Source organism: Nematostella vectensis, chromosome 12 (assembly GCF_932526225.1).
Source record: "Nematostella vectensis chromosome 12, jaNemVect1.1, whole genome shotgun sequence".
Lineage (NCBI taxonomy): Eukaryota > Metazoa > Cnidaria > Anthozoa > Actiniaria > Edwardsiidae > Nematostella > Nematostella vectensis.
The window spans coordinates 14,498,207-14,521,100 of NC_064045.1; the positions used below are offsets into that span (position 1 = coordinate 14,498,207).

Sequence of the window (22,894 nt, forward strand, 5' to 3'; positions counted from 1 at the left end):
CGTTCCTTATATTACGTAAACCAACATATTAAAATGTGTTTTATTTTCTAATGGATTCGTCTTCGAGATAAGGCTTGAAGTGCAATTTTCAAATGTTCAATATATGAATTCTCTTCGTTTTTAGGGAGAAGTCGGGGCTCTGATCAGAAAATAAGCCAAATTTGCTCGCTAATATCTAAATGTCACATCTTCTAGTTTTCTTTAAAATTTGGAATTAAGCTTTTTGTCAGAGGAACTCCTTGTATGCAGAATCTTGAGCTTATATATTGAGAATTGGAAAATTCATACCATTTTTTTGCTCTGTCCCTGTCGCCATAAGGTCGAAAAAAAACTTTAATTACCATCCTCTACTTTTCAGATAGCCTTTGCCAAGTTCCCTTGGTTAACATCACCAACATACCGTCCATCCGTAGTCCCGTGATGACCATTACTCGGTCATCAACCTTTACCATTCAAACTTATACCACGCTCAACTGCGTGATATATTCTGCATACAAGGAACTCCTTGTATGCAGAATCTTGAGCTTATATATTGAGAATTGGAAAATTTCATACCATTTTTTTGCTCTGTCCCTGTCGCCATAAGGTCGGAAAAAAACTTTAATTACCATCCTCTACGTTTCAGATAGCCTTTGCCAAGTTCCCTTGGTTAACATCACCAACATACCGTCCATCCGTAGTCCCGTGATGACCATTAATCGGTCATCAACCTTTACCATCCAAACTTATACCACGCTCAACTGTAGTCAGTCGTCCACAATCTTTGAGTGGAAAGTTTGGCGTGTGCTAGATGGCTTGAAGTTGAGTGAGAACGCCGAGCTAGTCGTTGTTGGCACTGCACAATGGACTATCAACCCGCGCGTTCTAGAATACGGCAATTACTTGGTGCAATTTCGCGTAATCATGGAATCAAACCAGAAGATTTACGGGACAGATATCAAACTGCTTACGGTTATCCCGTCTAGCTTAGTTGCGCAAATCAAGGGCGGTTCCTTAGTGACACGTGGCTTTAACCAACTAATCACCTTAGACGCCTCGCCTTCTATAGATCCCGATGTAGGGCCTGGAAACTACACTGGAATGACATTTTATTGGTTGTGTAAAGTGAAAGGGGAAAGTTTCCCTATCGCCGATGCCCCAGCTGTCGCGGTCATCGACCCTAATGGCGTGAAGGGTGCCGGCGGATGTTTCGATACGGGGATCGGGAGGTTGGCTAGCACTGATCTCTCGGTTGCCATGGATACCGGGAAGATGACTGTAGGTACGTCGTATGTCGTGAAGCTTGTTGTGGTGAAAAGTGCGGGTAGCGACCCTACAAGGGAGAGTGCGTACCAGCAGACCTTGCAGATCGTCCAAGGTGAACCGCCAAGTGTCGACATCAGGTAAGAACATTGATAACATACGATTCCACTGCAAATTCACCGATCAAATCCTTGCTATTTAAACCAATGGTGTACGGAATGCTTTTATTATAAACATGACAGTCCTCACATGGCACATGAGGCGTGCCAAGTACACAGGGTGACCGTGTATGTAATGCCTTTATTATAAATATCACAGCCATCACATGGCACATAAGGCATGCCAAGTACAAAGGGTGACCGTGTATGTAATGCCTTTATTATAAACATGGCAGTCATCACATGGCACATGAGGCGTGCCAAGCTTGTTCGTCTTTAATTCCTAAATCCCAAACCACCACAGACCACACAGGAACACACCTTGACGAAATATTTGTCGATGTTACAGGTGCATTATCAATTGCGGTGCTCGCACCAGTCTCTCCTCTCGCCTAAAGCTATCAACGAATTGCACATCTCCCGAACAGACATGCGCTAAGCCGCTGACCTACAGCTGGAGCCTGCAGTCCTGGGATGTAGGCTCTAGTTCCTGGACCACCGTGCCCGACTTGCAGAGCAAAATCTTCACCTCCCTCTCCTCCCCTGATATCTATGTCAAGAAAAATGTGCTCAGTTCTGGAACAAAATACCGATTGACTGTGACAATATCAGCCCCAGGGTTGGTCCCTGGTGTTTCTAGCTACGATCTAGAGACCAATTCCCCACCGACTGGGGGTACGTGCGAAGTGACGCCAACTCAGGGTTTTGTTCTGGAAACTGTATTTACATTAAAGTGCCAGGTAAGGCGGGGCGGGAAGAAACCATCTCGAAGAGGAAGGGGAGGGAGGAGAACTATCCCAAGGGTCAAATGGGGGGGGGACGTCGCACTGTTAAGCAGCTGTTACCAGTAATTGAGTAGTAAAGCACTGCATCCCACGAGTGTTTGTCGGCCTGCTTTGCCTATACAAGGGCCGAGTTCCTCTCCTAACATACCGCATTCTTGTAAAGGGCTGGACGGACTTGGACAACCCGTTGGTGTACCAGTTCTTCTACGTAACCGAGCCTGGCCTTACCAGCGTCATAACTTATGGGAGAACCAATGAAATCAGAACAAAACTTCCAGTTGGCGTGGCCAACCGGAATTTCGTCATTGTCATTCGGTTCCTTATTCTGGACAGCCTGTCTGCTGCCACGGAAGTACAGAAAACGGTCAAGGTATGCTATGAACCATAGGTGGTCAGGGAAATAATGGCTGCCAGGGTAACAGTGGTAACTAGGCTTTAAAGCTAGGTAGGTAATTCTATGGTTTCAAACTCAATATGAAACCAATTTGTAGTGCTTAGTCTGCACGCGCCCACAAGCAGTTCAGTGTAAACAGCGGCGGTAGGCTGCCTTCAAATACTGTAGCTTTGTCCGAGAATACGTATGTTGATTTGTTGATAGATATCATATCCACATCGGTGGCAATGGCGATATCAGCTTTATCAATTTCATATCACCTAGTATTATCACGTAGTATCACACTCTATATCATATAATAACACTCTTTTTATCACAATAGGTAAGGACTCCCTTGGCTTCTGACGCATCCGAGACTAAGAACACCATCAACAAGGCAAGCAATGCGTTCAGCGGTCTTCTGCAAAGTGGCGACGTACAAGGCGCTACTGAGGTCGCTAATGCTATACTGGGCACAATGGACAACGCACCACAGGAATCCCTCAACAACACCGAGAGAACACAGGTATCCCACTACGAACCTTAGATGGCTGTCAGCTACTGGAGCTGATTTTTTGGCTGGTGCCATTTCCACAAATCTAGTAAATCGAGTAAAAAAAATAGATCCAAAGTGATCCAAAGCGACGTTTCCCTAAACTTTTTATATTGTCAGCATCATGAAAAAATTCATATGACTTCTTCAGATACATATAACTTGTGTTCTATCCCCTTTGTTTGTTTATTGGAAATTGCAGCCTAGAAGTAAGGATCTTCATCATTTCATGATAATCGTAATCTTTAGAATCATCCACAGTCAGGTCGCTGGACCTATGCATTGCATTTTATATCATCCATATTCGCCTTTCAACAGATCGTGGATAATCTCGTGGAACAGATGACGTCACAGGTTCAGGTTCAGACACTACAGGCACTGAGTCAAGTGACGTCAGTCATCGGCCGCGCCACAGCGAACCCGCAAGAGGTCTCCATGAAAGCTCAGGTAAACCGCAAGGGGCATTCATAAAAGATGCAGTTAACACGCAAGAGGTCTCAATGAAAGCACAGGTAACCCAAAAATGATATTCACGAAAGCACTATTAACCCACATGAGGCATTCTTAAATGCACAGGTAACCCACAAGTGATACTAATGTTCAAGTTCATATTTGAAATAAGTACAATAAATAAATAATTAATTAGACGAATACATGGCGAGGAGGACCATAAAAACACAAGGCTTATACGAGACAGTCCTCCCCATTTATAAAAAAAATATTATTAAGTCATGGCTAAATATAAATAACGAGATTACATACTAATATACCTGAACTATGGTTTTATATAAAAAAAAAACACATACACACATACAAAAAGTAAAAAAAGGGAAACAATTAAATATACTAGTTAAGAAGAACAGTTTCAAGGCTAGTCAAAAAAGAAGCTAAAGTAGTTGCAGACTGAGTATCAGTGTCTAGGGAATAATAAAATGCAGGCCCTTGATATCTAAGTGCAAATTTGCGTAGGTTTGTTCTGCATTTAGGAATGAAATAGCTTAGCACGTCTTGTATTGTAATTATGAATTTGAGAATTGAGAAAAAATATATTGCAAAAGTATCGAGGAAATATTTTAGTCTTAAATTTAAACATTAGCTTACCAATATGAAATAAATAAATGCAGTGAAATTTCAAAATGTTTAGATCTTTAAATATTGGCTCAGTATGAGCATCATATGGCTTATTTGAAATAATGCGTACAGCTCTTTTCTGGCGCAAAAAAGACGATTGAGATTTGAAGGGTATGTTGAACCCCAAACACAGATACAATATTGTAAGCACGGATATATTAGAGAATAGTAGAGAGTCATAAGAGAACCCTTAGGAAGGCAAAAACTTGCTTTGTACATGATGCCCACTGCTTTGGAGACTTTCCTAGTAACATCCACGTCAAATGTTCGTCTAAAACGACACCTAGAAAAACTGTTTCTTCAACCTGCGAAAGATAGTGATAGCTAATACATACATCAACTTCAAGTGTTTGCCTTTTTTGCCGTGGTCTATATATCATATAATTCAACTTTTTTATATTAATAGATAATTTCTTAGCTGATAATACGATAATACATAATTTTCTCTAGAAATTTTGAGAAAATTGGCAAGACCGACACAGGCCTATAGTTAACATAGAGAGTCTGATAACCAGATTTAAAAAGAGGTATAACCCGAGCTATTTTTAGCTCTTTAGGGACAACGCCAAATTGATAATATTAGCTATTGGCTTCGAAATTAAGTCAATAATATTTTTTACGACGTCCATATGGATATTGTCATATCCAGCAGCAGTGCCTGGACGCAGGCTTTCACAAATTTTAATAATTTCTTGGTCATCAGTGCCCTAAAAAAATACAGAATTCACTACCTCATTTTGTAAGAAACTAGCAAATGGCTTAGTCGAAGAAGGGATTTTAGCTGAAAGAGTAGGGTCCAGGCTGGTAAAATAGTCACAAAAACCATTTGCAATTTTAATTGGGTCACTAATTTCAGAATCAGCTACCTTGAAAGTGGAAGGCAACGAATTTGTTTTACTTTTGCGATTATTAATTACTTCATTTAAGATTCGCCAGGTATATTTCACATTGGATTTATAATCATTGAGCTTGAAAGAGCAGGTAACCTGAAAGAGCAATTAAAAAGAGGTTCATATAAAATGATGATTAATCCTTCTCTTTTCTTAGAATGATAGCCTAAAGGCACTGGTGTCGTTAACTGGTTTACTGCAGTCAAAGTCTAAGAACACGGACGTGCTGGATGACGGCCTCGTGGAGGCTGGTGCAGAAAACCTTGTACTTAGTCTTGGAAATTTGCTGAACTCGGCGTCACAGAAAGCACAGCTGTTATCTGGAGAGAGTGCGGAGCTCAGCCAGAATCAGCAACAGGTAACGGCACGTAATGCATAAGCTGAAGGTACTCGAGCAGCAGGTTGCTTAGACAAACGCGAGCACATTTTTAGCGCTAATAATCAACGAGGTTAAAAAAAAAAACTAAAGAATAAGTACATCTAGTACAACACTTTTTTATGTTGCTATATCCTAGCTATATTGTTTTGCTTTTAAAGGGAAGAATACGGTCCCTCTTTTATTTACTACTTCGTAGCTTAATTCCCTTCACTGAACATTTTCAAGCAATTGAAGTGTTGCTGTCCCACGCGATTTCCTTACTTGACACATTTCCAACACAAGATTGTATTCCCCTTAAAGTATCCTTTTTTCGCGCTTCTCTTCGTTGCACTCCCTCTTTACACAATGAACTCACAGAATCGGTTCACATTAGCCCTCTATTTCCTTTTATAACTTGACTATTCTAAGAGTATCGATGCCTGCATACTCTCACTATTTCACACAGTTCATCCGAAAAAAAAAACTGATGCCTCCAGTACTCAAACCCTATATACTACTTACGATTGATTTTCCTAGATGCCTCCAGTACTCTCACTACCAAAAACTGACTCATTGTCAAACCCTATATACTACTTACGATTGATTTTCCTAGATGCCTCCAGTACTCTCACTACCAAAAATTGACTCATTGTCAAACCCTATATACTACTTACGATTGATTTTCCTAGATGCCTCCAGTACTCTCACTACCAAAAACTGCTGACTCATTGTCAAACCCTATATACTACTTACGATTGATTTTTCTAGATGCCTCTAGTACTCTCACTACCAAAAACTGCTGACTCATTGTCAAATCCTGCACTCCTTTGATTGATTTGCCTAGAGTATCGATGCGTCCAAGCAATCCGTGTTCCTGGTGGACTCAGTTGGCAACACCCTCTTATCCAGGAAGGTGGTAGGTGAGCCTGCAAGTGTGGTGCGGACAGCGTCCCTCTCCCTAGTCCTCGGCAGACAGACACCAAGTGACCTCCTCAAGACAAAGATAACAGGCTTAAAATCCTCGTCCGTGGAGCTACCAGATGACTCGCGGTTAAGGGAGTTGGTACAGGGCCGGAAATACGTCGATAGTCAGGTATGCAATCACTATAAAGTACAACGAACACACAGTGAAATTTGAAACATCAATATTGGAATTCTTTTCATAAGTCTCAATAAAAGGCAGTGGCGGATCTAGGGGGAGGGTTTAGGGGGTTAAAATCCCCCTTTTGGGGGCGGGCTTTTAACGGGACCACGTTGTGTTTGCGTTCTTGGTGTATTTTACTACGGTGATAAGCTTTGGCAAATTAATCATTATCATTTTGCATTGCAGATGACTCTCTCCGAGTACAACCCTTTCACTTGGGACACGACATCGAGGCTGATTGATAGTCACGTGACCAGCTTCGACTTGAGAGACGAGCGCGGCAACGAGATAGTGGTCAGCGGTCTAAGCGAGCCCATAGAACTCGTGATACCGAAGGAGAACAGTACAAGGAACGTAAGCACCGCCCCTCTCAGCTCGTTTCTTAAGCCGGATCAAATTGCATACCACAAAGTTAACATAGAAAGCGAAGGAGCAGCTCTTTTATTAGAGGTAGGGCCATTTTGAAATATCTTGAAATATTCAGAATATTGTTGTAGCTTTCCTGTTCAAGATATTACTGCTGTTTATTTTGTTGCTGTTAATGTTGCTGCTACTATTGATTTTGGAGGTGCTTTTCTTGGTGTTGCATTGTGTTGCTAATTTATGTATTCTTGGCCTTCACTGTATGCTGTTATTTTTGTTGCTCTTTCGAATAATATTGATATTGTTGTCATTCCTAGCGTTGTTATTATTGTTCTTGCTGCTGCTTCTGTTTTTGTGTGTTTGTGTTGTTATTAAGCTGTTATTAACGATGTTTCTAGCTTTGTTATTGATAGTTTCTTTAGTTCTTTAATTCTTTATTGATTGTATCAGATTAGCCCAGCACGTGACATATCTATTCGCCTTCTGATTGGCTACAAATCCCGGCCTACACTTTCCCAAAGCGTTTTCCAAGAGCTGGCCGCTGACCTTCCTTCTTGCTCTGCAAGTGGGGCTCAAAGGGTCTGCAAAAGGGAGCTCGGGGAAATTTTTATTTCATCGGCTGTGCTCAACCGAAGAGGTGAGTTTATCAAAACATCACTACAACAATTATAGCTATCACCACCATCACTACTGCTCACATTAACACCACCATCACTACTGCTCACATTAACACCACCATCACTACTGCTCACATTAACACCACCATCACTACTGCTCACATTAACACCACCATCACTACTGCTCACATTAACACCACCATCCCTACTGCTCACATTAACACCACCATAACTACTGCTCACACAAACACCACCATCACTACTGCTCACATTAACACCACCATCACTACTGCTCACATCAACACCACCATCACTACTGCTCACATTAACACCACCATCACTACTGCTCACATTAACACCACCATCACTACTGCTCACATAAACACCACCATCACTACTGCTCACATTGTTGTCACCATCATTACCATAATCATGGCATGTATGCCTGCTCAGGACAGTGCTTTTCTAGCCAGGCAAGATCAGACATCTTTGACGTGAGAGAGACTTAGGTCTTAGTCCAAGCGACAAAACGACAATGAGGATAAGGGACAATCCACATGTCCTTTGTCGCTGTTTTGTCACTCGTACTTGTCGGCGAAATGACCCCAATTTCAAGCAGGCTACCATAACCATTATCGCCACCACCATCAGACTATCCCTTCCATCACCGCCACCACCATCACACTATAACCACCATTATCACCATCGTCATATTGTCATGATGATGGCCTTATTTAACTCTCTAAACTTTCTTTATATAGGTTCATACTTCATCGGGTTACAGTACGTGAAGACTTCTCGCACCAGGCGCTCGTGTTTTGGTAACGGTCGACAAAAGCGCTCCTGCATTGAGCCTAAGGACCCCCCGCAGCTTGGCAACCGAACGGTTATGCCAGCGTATGACCACGTGACTGATGTGAATTACACGCTGAGCACGCAGCAGTTAGCCTGCATGTTTTGGAGTAACAAGAAATGGTCAACCACAGGGTGCACGGTGAGTAATAGGGTCTTTACCACAGGGTTCACGGTAAGTAATAGGGTATTTGCCACAGGGTTCCCGGTGAATAATTAGTCTTTACCAAAGGGTGCCCGGTTAGTAATAAGTCTTTACCAAAGGGTGCATGGTGAGTAATAAGTCTTTACCACAGGGTGCACGGTGGGTAATAAGTCCACCACAGTAATAAGCCAACCACAGGGTACCCGGTGAGTAATAGGGTCTTTAACACAGGGTGAACAGTGAATAATAGGGACTTACCACAGGGTGCCCTGTGAGTAAAAGGGACTTTACCACAGGGTACATACCTTTTCATTTGTTATCGTCCTTTGTCTCGCTGCATCGAAGGTACATTTATCTCCAACAATTTTGGTGGTTTTGCTGTTTTTCCGATTTTGGAGCAATTAAAACCCAAAACCTAGTGTAGGTTGATGACGTTATATCGCCCTACCCATCAAACAAAAATAAATAAAATAGTATAGATAACAAAAAATAGTATAGATAAGTGGCGAGCGCCCCTTGAAATCAGTGCACCCCTTGCTGCTAACAAATTAAACAAGCAATTACAGAGACTGCACTCCACTTTATTGGCTCTTCCCATTCTGTAACCCCAGGTTGGACCCAACTCGTCCACGCAAGCGCTCCAGTGTCTGTGTATTCACCTAACGCCATTCGGAGGAGGTTTGTTCGTGGCGCCAAACCCTATCGATTTTGACGTGGTGTTGCTGGAGCTGACGCGACTGGATGAGAGCGGGAACGTCGCCGTACTTGTCACTATCATAGTCCTGCTCCTGCTGTACTTGGTGACAGCGGTATTTGCGAGACGCGCAGATAGGAAGGATCAACGGAAGGTAAGAATGACAAGAATGACAATGATGAAAACGACTACGACAACACTGACCACAGCACCAACAACGCCGATAACAACAGCACTGACAACAACAACAACAACACCGACAAAGATATTTGCGATCCTTCCCCAGTAGCGCTAAGTACTAATGTTTTTCTTTCGCAGATTTCTCCTATCCTTCCCCTGTAGCGCTAAGTATTAATGTTTTTCTTTCGCAGATTCCCCCCATCCTTCCCCTGTGGCATTAAGTATGTTTGGTTTTCTTTCTTTAGTATGGACCCTTGATTTTTATCGATCGATCAACCGCTGGTCATATGTACCAATTGACCGTAGTCACTGGCGTATGGCGTGGTTCTGGCACTACAGCCCACGTTGCCATAGAGATCCACGGAAGCGAGGCTGTAAGCCAACCCATCATCCTTCACCGTGACATGCAGTCACCGCGCGTTACGTTAGCGACCGGAAATGCTGACCAGTTCATGATATCTCTGCCCGCGAGTCTTGGCTCTGTGCAGCAGCTGAATGTGGGTCATGATAACGCTGGTTCCGACCCGAGCTGGTTCCTGAACCAGATAGTCATCACAAGCTTAGAGGATAACAAGTCCTGGCACTTCGTACACAAAGACTGGTTAGCTTTGGAAAAAGCCGACGGAAAAATACAAAAGACTCTGTTCCCAACTCTTCAAGCTGAAATGGAGACCTTTAAGTACTCGTTTAATCACAGAACAAGTAAAAAGTTCACCGAGGATCATTTGTGGCTTTCTGTCGTCACCAAGCCGCCTTATAGTAACTTCACCCGCCTCCAGAGAGCCACTTGTTGCCTGTGTATCTTGTTCTCAGCGATGGTCGTTGACGCCATGTTTTATAAACTGAACCCAACCGCTGACCCTACCATCAATGTCGGTCCTCTGAAATTCAGCTGGAGGCAGCTTATGGTGGGGATCCAGTCGAGTTTTATAGTGGTCCCAGTTGGACTCGGCATTGTCGCACTCTTCCAAAACAGCAGACAAACGCGCAGCACTGTTAAAAGCGACGATTCGGTTAGACCGGGCTACCTGTGTTGTTGTGGGACGAAAGGGAATGGGTCCGATTTCATCGACCCAAATGAAGATAAGAATCGAGGAGTGGGATGCCTGTGTTGTTTTGGTTCTCGTGGTGGATACGACGTCGCAAAACACCAGACGGATCAGATAGGTGACGTCGCAGAACAGCAGACGGATCAGATAGGTGACGTCGCAAAACACCAGACGGTTCAGATAGGTGACGTCGTAAAACACCAGACGGATCAGATAGGTGACGTCGCAAAACACCAGGCGGATCAGACAGGTGACGTCGAGCTGAGAAGTATGCCGAAGTCTTCTGCGCTACATCACATTGTAAATGTCAAGAATACCTGCGCTTATGCCGATTGTACGTTGCTAAATATGCAAAAAGCCGACAGCGAAAATACCAGCACACACTTTGTCGGGAGAGCTCATAGCAGCCCTGCGCTTCATCTTTTGCCTGATTCCAAGTCTGTTGGCGCCCCTGCGCATGTGATACGAGTGCGATCTTCAAGTTCTAGCGGTGGTTGCCCTCTTGGCAATGATGCTTTTTCGAGAGCAGAATGTGGCACTGTTACAGTAGTAAACAAAACAAACGAACTGAAGAATCTTACAGAGCACCCTTTAAGTATTTCGAGTGAGAATGTGCACTTCGAAGGGCTTGAAAATTCAGTTTTGTCCAATATCAAGCGTAATGATTCTTTCGTTGATCTGGGAAGCCAGGAGGCCCTATTAGCGAAAGTCAACGAGACTGAGTCCGACTTAGTAAAATTAATTCGAACGAGCAGGGGTCATTCTATAGAAAGTTCTGGTACCGCTTTAACGAACGTTGATCGATTACCTGATTTCGCAAAAACAGACCAGGTAGGACATGAGCAACTGATAATTGGCAACAATCAAGAATTTGCGAGTTACGAGCCATCAGGGGTTACATCCGTCAAGAAAACCAGCAATGATCATAGCGAAATCCCAGCAAAAGGCCTGATAAAGAATAATGTCTCCAATGGTTACCAAGACGTTACTAACTTAGAAAAGATACAAAGCAGCAGTATCCTAGAAAGTGATGTAGACAAGGAAAACAAATCCTGTTGCGAAAAAGTCATGTCATTGTTTTCGAAGGAAGGCGTGAGTGAGGACCAGTTCAGCTTACCTCACTTCTGCGTCTACCTCGCGTGGTTTTTGTGCTTCGTAGTTGTTAGTGTATCCGCCGCCTTCACCTTCATGTACAGTCTGGTCTGGCAAAAGACAATCGCTGAACAATGGCTCACATCTATGCTAGTCTCATTCACTCAGGATCTATTCGTTATTCAACCACTCAAAATCTGCATTCTCGCCATATTTCTCTCTTGCTTCTTCCGAAAACGTGCAACTAAGGACCTGGTGTCTGGACCAAAGGAACTTATACATGTTCAAGAAACAATACCTGGACAGTCCAGGGAAAGTGCCAATCAATTATCCTTTTCTGTCCCGAATGAGGAACATTTGAAGAAGGTCAAGAAGTACAAGGTCAAGGAGTCAAAGATGTTCGCGTTTGCTCGCGAGGTTTCCTTGTATCTTCTGTTTCTCACACTGCTGACCATCGTCTGCTACGGGAACAGAAGCTCTCATGGTTTCCAAATGAAAACAAATGTGGTGAATGATTACAGCGATTTTTATAAGGTAAGTTCTTATAGAGGTGTTAAGGGAAAGTAAAGAAAGGGAAATAAGCGAGGGTCGAAGTCCATTCTGACTAATGTATGCATGGAATTGTTTTTTTTTATATTTTATAACCTTGTTCACATGCTCCAGTGGACTTGTTAAGACTAATTCATGCATTATTTTTTTAGTGTATTCGACAACTCTCATATAAGCAGTTTACATTAATGACAGGAGAGTGTGTGCTGACAATGTTTATTTGATATAAGTAACTATTTCGGTAAAGAATTGCAAGATGCAATTTCCTTCTTTAGATAGACACCGATGCCAAGTACTGGTCGTGGATGAAAAGTCAATTTGTCAGCGGCCTGTATGCGGGCTCGTGGTATAATGGGAAGAAAGAGAGACAGGAAGAGTATATCGGGAACAAAGCATCCATTCTGATAGGGATGCCGCGACTCAGACAGCTCAGGGTCCAATCAGGTTTGTGTCGCGGTCACGCCAGGGGCACGTCACGGTCACATGGCACGTTCAAGTACAGTGTTTAAGGATACTTGATTTTATTTTAATGCCTTACATTAACCTTTTTTTTGAACGAAAACAATATAACTAGAAGCCTTAGCATTTTACTGGCGCATTATTGACATTTTAATGTTATAATGTTTAATGTGTCTTAAAGAACTAAATTTTCCCCCATACTCGTGTAGGATAGCCAAGACTTCTTTAGGCCAGCCAAGAGGGCCAAGGGTGGCGTTAGAATGTATAATGTACCTTATGTATTTATTTCGTCCCTAGACTCGTGTAAGCCAGCCAAGAGGCCCAAGGGTGGCGTTAGAATGTATAATGTGCCTTATGTATTTATTTCGTCCCTAGACTCGTGTGAGCCAGCCAAGAGGGCCAAGGGTGGCGTTAGAATGTATAATGTGCCTTATGTATTTATTCCGTCCCTAGACTCGTGTAAGCCAGCCAAGAGGCCCAAGGTGGCGTTAGAATGTATAATGTGCCTTATGTATTTATTTCGTCCCTAGACTCGTGTAAGCCAGCCAAGAGGCCCAAGGTGGCGTTATAATGTATAATGTGCCTTATGTATTTATTTCGTCCCTAGACTCGTGTAAGCCAGCCAAGAGGCCCAAGGGTGGCGTTATAATGTATAATGTGCCTTATGTATTTATTTCGTCCCTAGACTCGTGTAAGCCAGCCAAGAGGCCCAAGGGTGGCATTATAATGTTTAATGTGCCTTAATGAGCTTGTATTTACTTCGTCCCCAGACTCGTGTAAACTTGCTAAAAAGGTCAGGGTCCTGGCTGATCACTGCTATGACGAGTACTCGCTCGCCGAGGAAGACAAGACTCGCTACTACCTACCACAATGGCTCCCTGTTCCCGGCGATGTCCCGTATGCTAACCTGACGCGACTCTGCCCTAGGCCCTGGCGCTACAGCACGGCCGTGGAGCTTGGGTTCTCCCCCTCCTGGGGGTACTTCCATACGTATAATGGGGGTGGATATGTAGCGGATCTAGGATACGATAACGGCACTGCATTTCAAGTGTCAACAACTCTGCAATCAAATAGATGGATGTCATCCCAGACCCGCGCGGTTTTGCTTGAATTTACCATCTTCAATGTTAATACGAACTATCTGACTGTAAGCACTTTCTATTACGAGTCCCGACCGACGGCATTCGGAAAGCCGTACCAAAGGATTGAAAGCCTGGCGCTTTACGGCACGGAGTCGGGCGCGTATGAGTTCTACCTTGTGTGCGTCCTCTTGTTTATGTTATTGACGGTGTACTACGTGGTCCAAGAAATGCGACAAGTTTACAAGGGAGGTAAGGGGTACTTTAAGGAGCCGTGGAATTGGGTTGAGTTGTTGCAGTCCATCTCTGCGGCGTCTGTTGTTGTGTGTAACATTATAAAGGAAAAGACGCTTCTAGAAGCTATCACCGAGTTAAGGAAAAACCCGTTCGTGACGGTGAGCTTCCAAAAAGCTGTTATGATCCAAGAAGCTGAAAACATCGCGCTTTCCTTCACGGTATTCTTCGCTACGATGAAACTCCTGAGACTTATTCGGTTCAACCCACACATTATCATATTCTCTTTCTCGTTGGACAAATCCAAGGAGCTTCTTCTTTCCTACTCCGCAATCCTGATTACGGTATTTCTTGGGTACGGCTTTTTGTTTCACTTGGTTTTCGGATCGAGTCTATTCCAGTGCTCGACAATGCTCAACACTATGTACTTTGAGTTGCTCCTTTCAATTGGAGAAAAAATGAAACTGGATAATCTGCGACAAGAAAGCGAGATTCTTGGGCCCTTAATAGGGTTTCCATTTAAACTTTTATTGATTTTTATTTTTATGAACTTCTTTGTCGCGATTTTGAACGACGCATATGAGGACGTCAATACTAATACAGACCGAAAGGGGGAGCAATTCGAGATGTCTGACTTTATCATACAGAGATTAAAGGAAATGTTGTTACGGAAGAAGTACGACTTGCTGCAGAATGAAGACGAAACTAAGTCTAACAATGAATTTAGCAAAGGGACAGAGCTAGAAAGTCATCACTCTCGAGAAAATAGCGGTTTTACTAGCAGCACAACAGACCTTGCAGGCAAAGACAAAGAGACTTTGCTTGAAGGCGACATGGTCGAAAACGGCGTTCGTTCATCTGAGAAGAAGGATTCCTTGGCATCAAAGAAGCAGCTTATTCTAGATTCTTTGCAGTTGTTGGGCAAACAACGACCTTCCGAAGGCGAAGTAGATAGAAATACAGCTCAACTCAAACATTTCCGATCAATAAATATCACTCATCTACATAATGATTCCGAGAAGGATTCTCTCTTGACTAGTTCCAAGAAACAGCTTATTAAGGATTCTTTGAATGTGCTTAACAGAAGGAGTATCGGAGGAAAAAAGGTTCTAGATACAGTAGAGGAAACAAACCTGGGGCGACCGGACGATACCGCCACTGCATCGTCCGAGAACGCTTATCGGATGCGTCGTGCGTGTAGATTTAAACCAAGTACTAGTACGGCTTCAATACCTTCTGTGTCTCAATCATTTGGAAATGAGGGAAGACACCGTGTGGTTGAATTAGTGAACAATTATCTTAGGCAAAAGCAGATGAAGGCTTTATCGGAGCAGCCTGAAATTCGGAAATCAAGAAAGAAAATCAAAAGGCGAAATCTGCAGAGAAAACTTTTCCAGTCAGAGCATCACATGAAACAACAAGGATATCAATATGAGAAGCTTCTAGACGTTATGGACAATCAAGGAGGGGATTTGACATCTATGATGTCTGAGCTTGAAGAAGATTACATCGAAGAGAAGACGGACTTCCTCCATCTTTTCCAACTTCTTGTCCCAAAACCTGAACTCGAGGAGCAGAAGGATATGAAGACGATGATCATGTCACTTAGGTTTATCAGTAAGTTGAAGAAGGCAAGAGCAGCACGACTGAGCAGGGAACCGAAACCACCCGAAGAAAAACCCCAACAAGCCCCTACCGTTGACGTCGCTCGCTCAAGTCGACTCTTATCGATGTTAAAAAAACGTACCCTGGAGAAAAGAGCATCACAGACCGAGGTTGAACCCGTGGATGCGAGTGACAAGGCGTTAGTGCAGACTTTACTGAATAACCCGGACCTGGCTTTCCTTACCGATGAAGAGATACTGAGTAGTATTATAGCGCTCAGGAACGCTCGTAAGAAAGGGGTGCCTGAACATCTAAGGATGAGGAATTTTATGAGATCCGTTCAAATGCAGTAGACTCTCGAGAATCTCAGGAATACTCAAAAGAAAGTGGGGTACCCTTGCATCTAAGGATGAGGAATTTTATGAGATCCGTTCAAATGCAGTAGACTCTCGAGAATCTCAGGAATACTCAAAAGAAAGTGGGGTACCCTTGCATCTAAGAATGAGGAATTTTATGAGATCCGTTCAAATGCAGTAGACTCACGAGAATCTTAGGATGAGATGCATCCTAAGATTGCATTCAAATAGCCCGAACCAGCAATATAAGAAATCCAACCAAGCTAAAGATAGCTTAGAATTCAACTCAAGAAATTAAGTGTAGTTAACAGTTAAGAAGCTAAGCAGGTAGAGAAAATCCACAGTGTCCTCGGCCAACAAAGGAAGGTTTAATTTGAACAAACCACATCATCAAACACCCACCCTTAAGCAACCTTACATAGACGTGTAGGTTTAAGGTAAATTGGCTAGCCACTCGTTCACTTTGAAACACGTCTCAAATATGTGAACATTCCCTCATAATATAGGTCCCGTTTTCTTGTTCCCCTAGGATCCCTCGGCTTTTTACTACCTCCGGTCGCAATTGACTAGTACCTGGTCTTGCCCACTGATAATAAACCTTGTACTAGAACACGCGAGGCTGCTTAACTTTTTATATAGAGCTTTATGAAAAATCCCATTCATTATTTAATGTAATTTATTATACATTTATGTGGATATATTCTTTGGCCCTTGCTGTCTTCTCATATTCTATTGTTTCTTACTATTCTCTACACCAGCATGCACACCTTATCAACCTTTCAAGAGGCCTTTTAGACAAGGAGATAAAAGTTTTTCAGAACATTAGAAATTTTTTTGCAATCTTGATTTATAAACAATTATAAAAACCGATTTAGTAACTATATGTGTTGGAATCATAAACTAATACTTAGACTGACAGACAGGCTGATGTTCTCGTTATAGCATTACACACTATACTAGTAATAGTATGTACCTGACAGAGACATTGCACAAGCAGCCTCAACATAAACAAATTGGTTGGTAGACTTTGGAGAGCACTGCACATTACTGATTAGTGGAGCCTGAAAAGGCATTGCACTTTACTAGATAGTAAAAGCTCGGAAGAGTCATTGCACATCAACTTAGACAGACAATACATTATCTTATACACACTGTATACGATAACGATAACAAATAAGAGGAATTTTTTTAGATATTTACAAATAAAATCTAGACTTACGAGAAAGGGCTACTTAAGCATATGAGTCGTTGAATGAAAAGTTTTATGAAGACTTGAACAAATGTCATGACGAAGATAGGGCCCCCGAAAATCTAAGGATGAGAAATTTCTTAAGATCTATTCAAATTGTGTCCCGAGAATGTACAATCTCGTGCACATACGTAGCTAAAAACTTGCTGTTTTTTTTAACATTATAATGTTTCAGTAAACAACAAAGTGTAAAAAGGTGATAATTTATTTCATCGCAATGTGCAGCTTACCAGTTCCCTGTGTAGTTTGAGACCAAGGGTGAGGCTTCAAAAGGTTGTAGTTTGTTTACAGTCCTCTTGGGACTTTTCTACTTTGATAACCGCATTTCGAGCTCTTTTACCTCGGATGTTCATCAGCTTTTGGCTGCATCATCCATGCGGCTCTCGAGATGAGTGTTTGCAATAGATTTAGAGTGCGTTCAATTCTTATAACCCTCCCTCCATTCCTCCCGGATAGAAAAGAATATATACAGATCACTTTTGGTACAAAAATAATTGATTTTCACTAAAATGAACGCAAACTAAAACTATTTGAATGGAGATTTATGGCTTCCATTTACCCTTGCAATACAGCAATATCTCAAATTTGTCTGTTCTCTTGTGTTTCCGACACTTAATTCAAAGGCTAATGAAAACCACTATCTAAACTGAGTAAGGATTCTCGAGGTTGCGTATCTGCACGATCTGTATCAAAAGGTGCTATCTTACATATAAAAAATATTCTAATATAATTATTATTCTATTATTATATATCTATTATCCATCTATATAAAATAGTATCAACCTAGCTATACAAATGACTGGTAGGCGGATATTTGAGGTTCGGAGTTATCTAAGAGTTCAGTGGCACCAAAGCCATCCTCTATCACCAGAGTACGGTAGTCCGGTAAAACAGGCCGACCATTGCGGTCATGAGCCCTTTGAGGTTGATTGTAAATAGGTTCCACCATTCTCATCGCGTATGCATCAGTGCTGTGATAAGAAGGTGCAGGCGAAACCGGCGGTGACCCGGATGAAGAACTGTGACCCCTGTCCCTATTTGCCCGAGAAGCACTAAGTCTAGTTTCTAAATGAGGCGGTTTTTTACGCCGTTTATTGGGCTCCTGATTGGGCTGGACACGTGGGAATGTGGACAAGCTGCCCGGGTACCGAACATCAGGGTTCTCGTTACTTGAAGAAGATCGATCTGATTCCTCGGAATCTCGAGAAAATGGTTTCCCCTGTCCGCCCCCTACAAGAGCGCGTCTAAAGCTGGAATTACGGGGGTCCCCACGTGGGTTTTTGCTCGGCCGCGCGGGCATAGTTCCATACGTGTAGCCGCTGTGTTTCTTGGTGCGTTGATCGTCCAATAGATCGCGGCTGCCGTGTGGTGATGCCCGCTTTTTGTTTCCTTTCGACGGACTCCTCCTCCCAGTGTCCAGACTCTCTCTACTCCCCTGCGGCGAATGCTTGATCAAATCACGTGACCGACTCTTGGCCTCGTATTCAGGTGACATAAATGACGTCACAGCCTCAGGCGGAAGTTGTGCACGCATGCGATTGAGGCTTTCATTAGAAGTCATTGCGTCATTTCCGCTGTCATACGGGGGAGGAGGGAGAGGAATTCCTTGATCGTCTGCACTGAAGGATTTAAATCTCGGTCTTCCCGTGTCCATGATATCCATACCCTCTTCGATATCTCCCGGATGAGAGGCCTGGCGCCCGAGTGAGTGGCGCCATGAGCGATGACTTGGATCATTAATGTAATGTCCGACGAATGAAGCGTCCGGTTTTTCGTCCTTGGTCGGGTAGTCGGCGTCGGACAATGCGTCGTCTGTGACGTCTTCCTTGTCGCTTATACTGCTCACTTCCGCCTCTTCGTTGGGGTCACGGTAGGTTCTAGAAATTAATCATTTGATTTAAAGGTTTAGGGAGCATCTTTTACTGCCCAATAAGAGGCACTGCCTTATAAGGGAAACTACCTTAAAGGGAAATTGCCTCTTAAGATAAACTGCCTAACACCTAACCCAAAATGTTTCTGCTTAAATTGCACGCAAAACTAAAGAAATTCAGTCTTTTTGGCGGTAGTTTTGAAGAAAAAGAAAAACCCTCCTCTTTACTGATATTTTCCTAGATCAATCTTCTGTTTCTATGGGGAGCCGGGTTGGATCTTTTGGATCCGGAGCTTTTACAGAAAGTGACTCAAATAGGTTTTCTGATAGGATTCCACATCTACTTACATTTGTACGCCCGGTAGAATGCCACTGCGTATAGATGTGTCAGCGGTTGTACGCGTGCTAGTGCTGCCCGCCGTGCTGAGCCGCTCCACGTGCTGGCTCTCTGTAACCATAGCAACAAAAATAATAATCGCACATTCGGGACTACTGGATCACACTATACTACACGCACTACACAAATAGTAGCACAGAATGTTTCACCGTTTTTAGCAAATACAAAAGCATATGGACACTAAGAAACCACGCAATACTTTCGAAAAAGTATAATAAAAAAACATGTTTTTTTCTTTTATGTCATTATGTCCATGTCGTTATGTCGGGCTAAACATAGTGCGCGCGCCCATGTTGTTATGTTGCTAGTGTGCACTAAGCATTAGCGGCAGATAAGGTGAGATCTTACCTTTTCGTCTTCGTCTCTGGATGAAAATGAAGCCAATGATGACGAGCACAAGAATGACAGCAAAAACCGAGACAAGAGCGATAAACCAGGAGCGCTGATACAGGGCGCGCTGACCTGTACCTGTGGCTCCACCTAAACGATTAATAAAGGAGACAAAAGAGATAATAGACAAGTCAGGAGCGCTTAAACAAGGCGCGCTGACCGGTACCTATGGTTCCACCTAAACGATTAATAAAGGAGACAAAAGAGATAATGAGACAAGTCAGGAGCGCTTAAACAAGGCGCGCTGACCGGTACCTATGGTTCCACCTAAACGATTAATAAAGGAGACAAAAGAGAAAATGAGACAAGTCAGGAGCGCTGACACTCTCAACGATTAACAAAAAAGGCATACGTGACTTAGAGATAAGTCAGGACCCCTCATTAATCAAGAAGGCTACGCTATTAAAAAGGCATAAAATATTTTTGATTCAGGGACACTTCCCTCTAACAGCTGAGGACCCAGTGCCGTTTAAGGGGCGATTGTTTGATTACTTTTGGGGCAAGTTTTTCTAGTATATAATCTCTCAATCCTCGACATTCATTTCTTTGCATGTCTTTTGTCCAACCCCAACCCCACATACAAACTTATAGATTTTTTAACTATAATTACTCTAGACATGTTATGAACATTCGACTTCAAAATACATAATTTTTGTGAATATGAACATTTTCTCCATCCCCGCACGACTTAATATTGTTCTACAACCAACCCTACCCCGACAAAAACTTTTAGCTTTCTCCCAGCATTACAATAAACTCGAAAGAATAGAGAGAAAAATAAAATAAAAACCAAGAGGATACAGCGAAACATAGCAGAGCAAAAAAAAAAAAAAAAAGAAAACAACAAAAAAGCAAGCGGATTAGACCGCTGACCTGTGGTGACGACGTCTGATGGCTCAGAAGGTGGCGACTTGCCCACGCGGTTCCAGGCGATGATTCTAAACTGATAAGACGTGTACAGCTCCAGGTTGCCGACTGTACACGTGACGTAGGTCTTATTCTTGCTCGCGTCGGCGGGGTTGAAGTTCCAGCGCGTCTGGAAAGCACCATTTCCTGTGGAAACACAGGGAAGTAATTAAATATCGTTAAACATGGGAAAGCAAGCAATGAATGAGCTCAGTTTTCCGCAACAATCTCCCTCCCTTTCCCTCTCTACTTTCATCTCCCTTGACTGCAGGTTTCATAACTTATATTTTAGTGCATGGTAATTTTCACGATCTGTCACTTTTAAACGTTCAACGCGCAAATGTCCACGTTTGTATTATTTGATTTTAAAGGCTGATATACATGTACGCTGTGACATGCTGTAGTGCCTAGAAAAGGTAAAGCCGCCTTCAATCGTGTTTAACCACTCTTGGAACAAATATAAATCCAGCATTTGAAAAAGGAATCTCCACATTGTGATGCCATTGTGATACACCATTATGGTGTATTTTCCGCGCTGGCTTTTCATAAGCGAAGGAAACAGGGAAGAGAAGGAGTAGGCGCAAGAGCTTGCACGTCTGTACATGAGGGCAAAAGGGGACGCAAATGAAGAAGGTAAAAAACGCAACTGTTCTGTTCCTTTCTTTATCGATTTTGTCCTTTGCGCTCATTTTCAAATGTGTGCAAGTTCTCACGTCTCTGCTTCCTTCACCGTCTCCGCGTCCTCCCCAATCAAGACTTGAAAAAACACAAAATCCCTTACCCGTCTTCGCCTGAATCTCGAATTTCGTGAAAGGCACGTTGCCGCTGTCGCCGTTTTGCCACGTGATCATCGCGGTGTCGCCATTGACGGAGACGATGGGTTTCCCTATAGGCTTCCCAGGGAGCACTGCGAGGACAAATATAATTCTTAGCAATTTTTCATGTCAAATATAACCAATACAAGTCAAGCCTTACGGACACCCCACTATTACGGAAACCCTTCTATCAAGGGCAGTTATTCATAGGGCTATAAACTTGCAGGAGCGGTTGAATGAAACCACTCGAATTGCATAATGCAACTTGTAAATCAAAATCTTAGATTGCCAGCGACACAAACAACGGGGGTGGTCCCTATTGTCCCCTTGCACTTTAGGACATAAATTGTGAAACGGCAAGAAGAATATGACTGAGGTCCGAATATTACTCGGGCCCCTTGGTCCTTGTGGGTACATATCACTTAGGTCCGTATATCACTCTTACCTGCGGGCCCCTTGGTCCTTGTGGGTACATATGACTTAGGTCCGTATATCACTCTTACCTGCGGGCCCCTTGGTCCTTGTGGGTACATATGACTTAGGTCCGTATATCACTTTTACCTGCGGGCCCCTTGGTCCTTTTGGGTACATATGACTTAGGTCCGTATATCACTTTTACCTGCGGGACCCATGGTCCTTTTGGGTACATATAACTTAGGTCCGTATATCACTCTTACCTGCGGGCCCCTTGGTCCTTGTGGGTACATATGACTTACGTCCGTATATCACTCTTACCTGCGGGCCCCTTGGTCCTTTTAGGTACATATGACTTAGGTCCGTATATCACTTTTACCTGCGGGCCCCTTGGTCCTTTTGGGTACATATGACTTAGGTCCGTATATCACTTTTACCTGCGGGCCCCTTGGTCCTTTTGGGTACATATGACTTAGGTCCGTATATCACTCTTACCTGCGGGCCCCTTGGTCCTTTTGGGTACATATGACTTAGGTCCGTATATCACTCTTACCTGCGGGCCCCTTGGTCCTTGTTGGCACATATGACTGAGGTCCGTATCCGAGCTGGTTCTTGGGCCTTATGTAGAATGAGTATGCCACCATCATCTCAAGTCCCTCGATGACGTAAGAGGTAGGGGTGGGCGGGACCTGTATACGCCTTAGCGTGGACTGGGAAAGTTTCCCGTATTCTATCTCGAAGTGCTGGATGTCACCGTTGGCCTCGCAAGGAAAGTCCCATCTCAGGTCCACCCGCGTGTTGTACACCGCTTCCGTGCGGAAATTATGGACGGGTCCAGGGACTGTGGAACGTGGTAAAGATTTAAAGGAATACTTTAAGCGTGATGCGGTGATGCAGTGAATGAGTCGCATCCTGTCAATGTGAACTGCGTGGAGCAGTCTGTTT

General features: G+C 43.2%; 2 protein-coding genes across 10 annotated transcripts in view; one reads left to right on the plus strand and one right to left on the minus strand.

Moving 5' to 3' along the window:
- LOC5520271 (polycystic kidney disease protein 1-like 2) overlaps window positions 1-17,139 on the plus strand; it is a 39,932-nt gene extending 22,793 nt beyond the window's left edge. For 6 of the 7 annotated variants that reach the window (XM_048719649.1, XM_048719646.1, XM_048719648.1 and 3 more), the window contains 14 exons: window positions 626-1,382; window positions 1,750-2,140; window positions 2,349-2,555; window positions 2,902-3,084; window positions 3,430-3,558; window positions 5,290-5,490; window positions 6,335-6,583; window positions 6,821-7,084; window positions 7,448-7,634; window positions 8,376-8,608; window positions 9,223-9,459; window positions 9,731-12,160; window positions 12,451-12,619; window positions 13,405-17,139. In XM_048719649.1, coding sequence (XP_048575606.1) covers window positions 626-1,382; window positions 1,750-2,140; window positions 2,349-2,555; window positions 2,902-3,084; window positions 3,430-3,558; window positions 5,290-5,490; window positions 6,335-6,583; window positions 6,821-7,084; window positions 7,448-7,634; window positions 8,376-8,608; window positions 9,223-9,459; window positions 9,731-12,160; window positions 12,451-12,619; window positions 13,405-15,905 — 8,138 coding nt within the window. In that variant the 3' untranslated portion in view covers window positions 15,906-17,139. The remainder of the gene's footprint in view (window positions 1-625; window positions 1,383-1,749; window positions 2,141-2,348; window positions 2,556-2,901; window positions 3,085-3,429; window positions 3,559-5,289; window positions 5,491-6,334; window positions 6,584-6,820; window positions 7,085-7,447; window positions 7,635-8,375; window positions 8,609-9,222; window positions 9,460-9,730; window positions 12,161-12,450; window positions 12,620-13,404) is intronic. The other variant, XM_048719647.1, reaches the window with a different exon arrangement.
- Window positions 16,532-22,894, minus strand: part of LOC5520187 (protein sidekick-2-like) — a 34,709-nt gene continuing 28,346 nt past the window's right edge. For all 3 annotated transcript variants that reach the window (XM_048719654.1, XM_048719653.1, XM_048719655.1), the window contains 6 exons: window positions 22,503-22,790; window positions 21,502-21,627; window positions 20,688-20,867; window positions 19,773-19,904; window positions 19,376-19,475; window positions 16,532-19,034 (listed from right to left, as the gene is read on the minus strand). In XM_048719654.1, coding sequence (XP_048575611.1) covers window positions 17,945-19,034; window positions 19,376-19,475; window positions 19,773-19,904; window positions 20,688-20,867; window positions 21,502-21,627; window positions 22,503-22,790 — 1,916 coding nt within the window. In that variant the 3' untranslated portion in view covers window positions 16,532-17,944. The remainder of the gene's footprint in view (window positions 19,035-19,375; window positions 19,476-19,772; window positions 19,905-20,687; window positions 20,868-21,501; window positions 21,628-22,502; window positions 22,791-22,894) is intronic.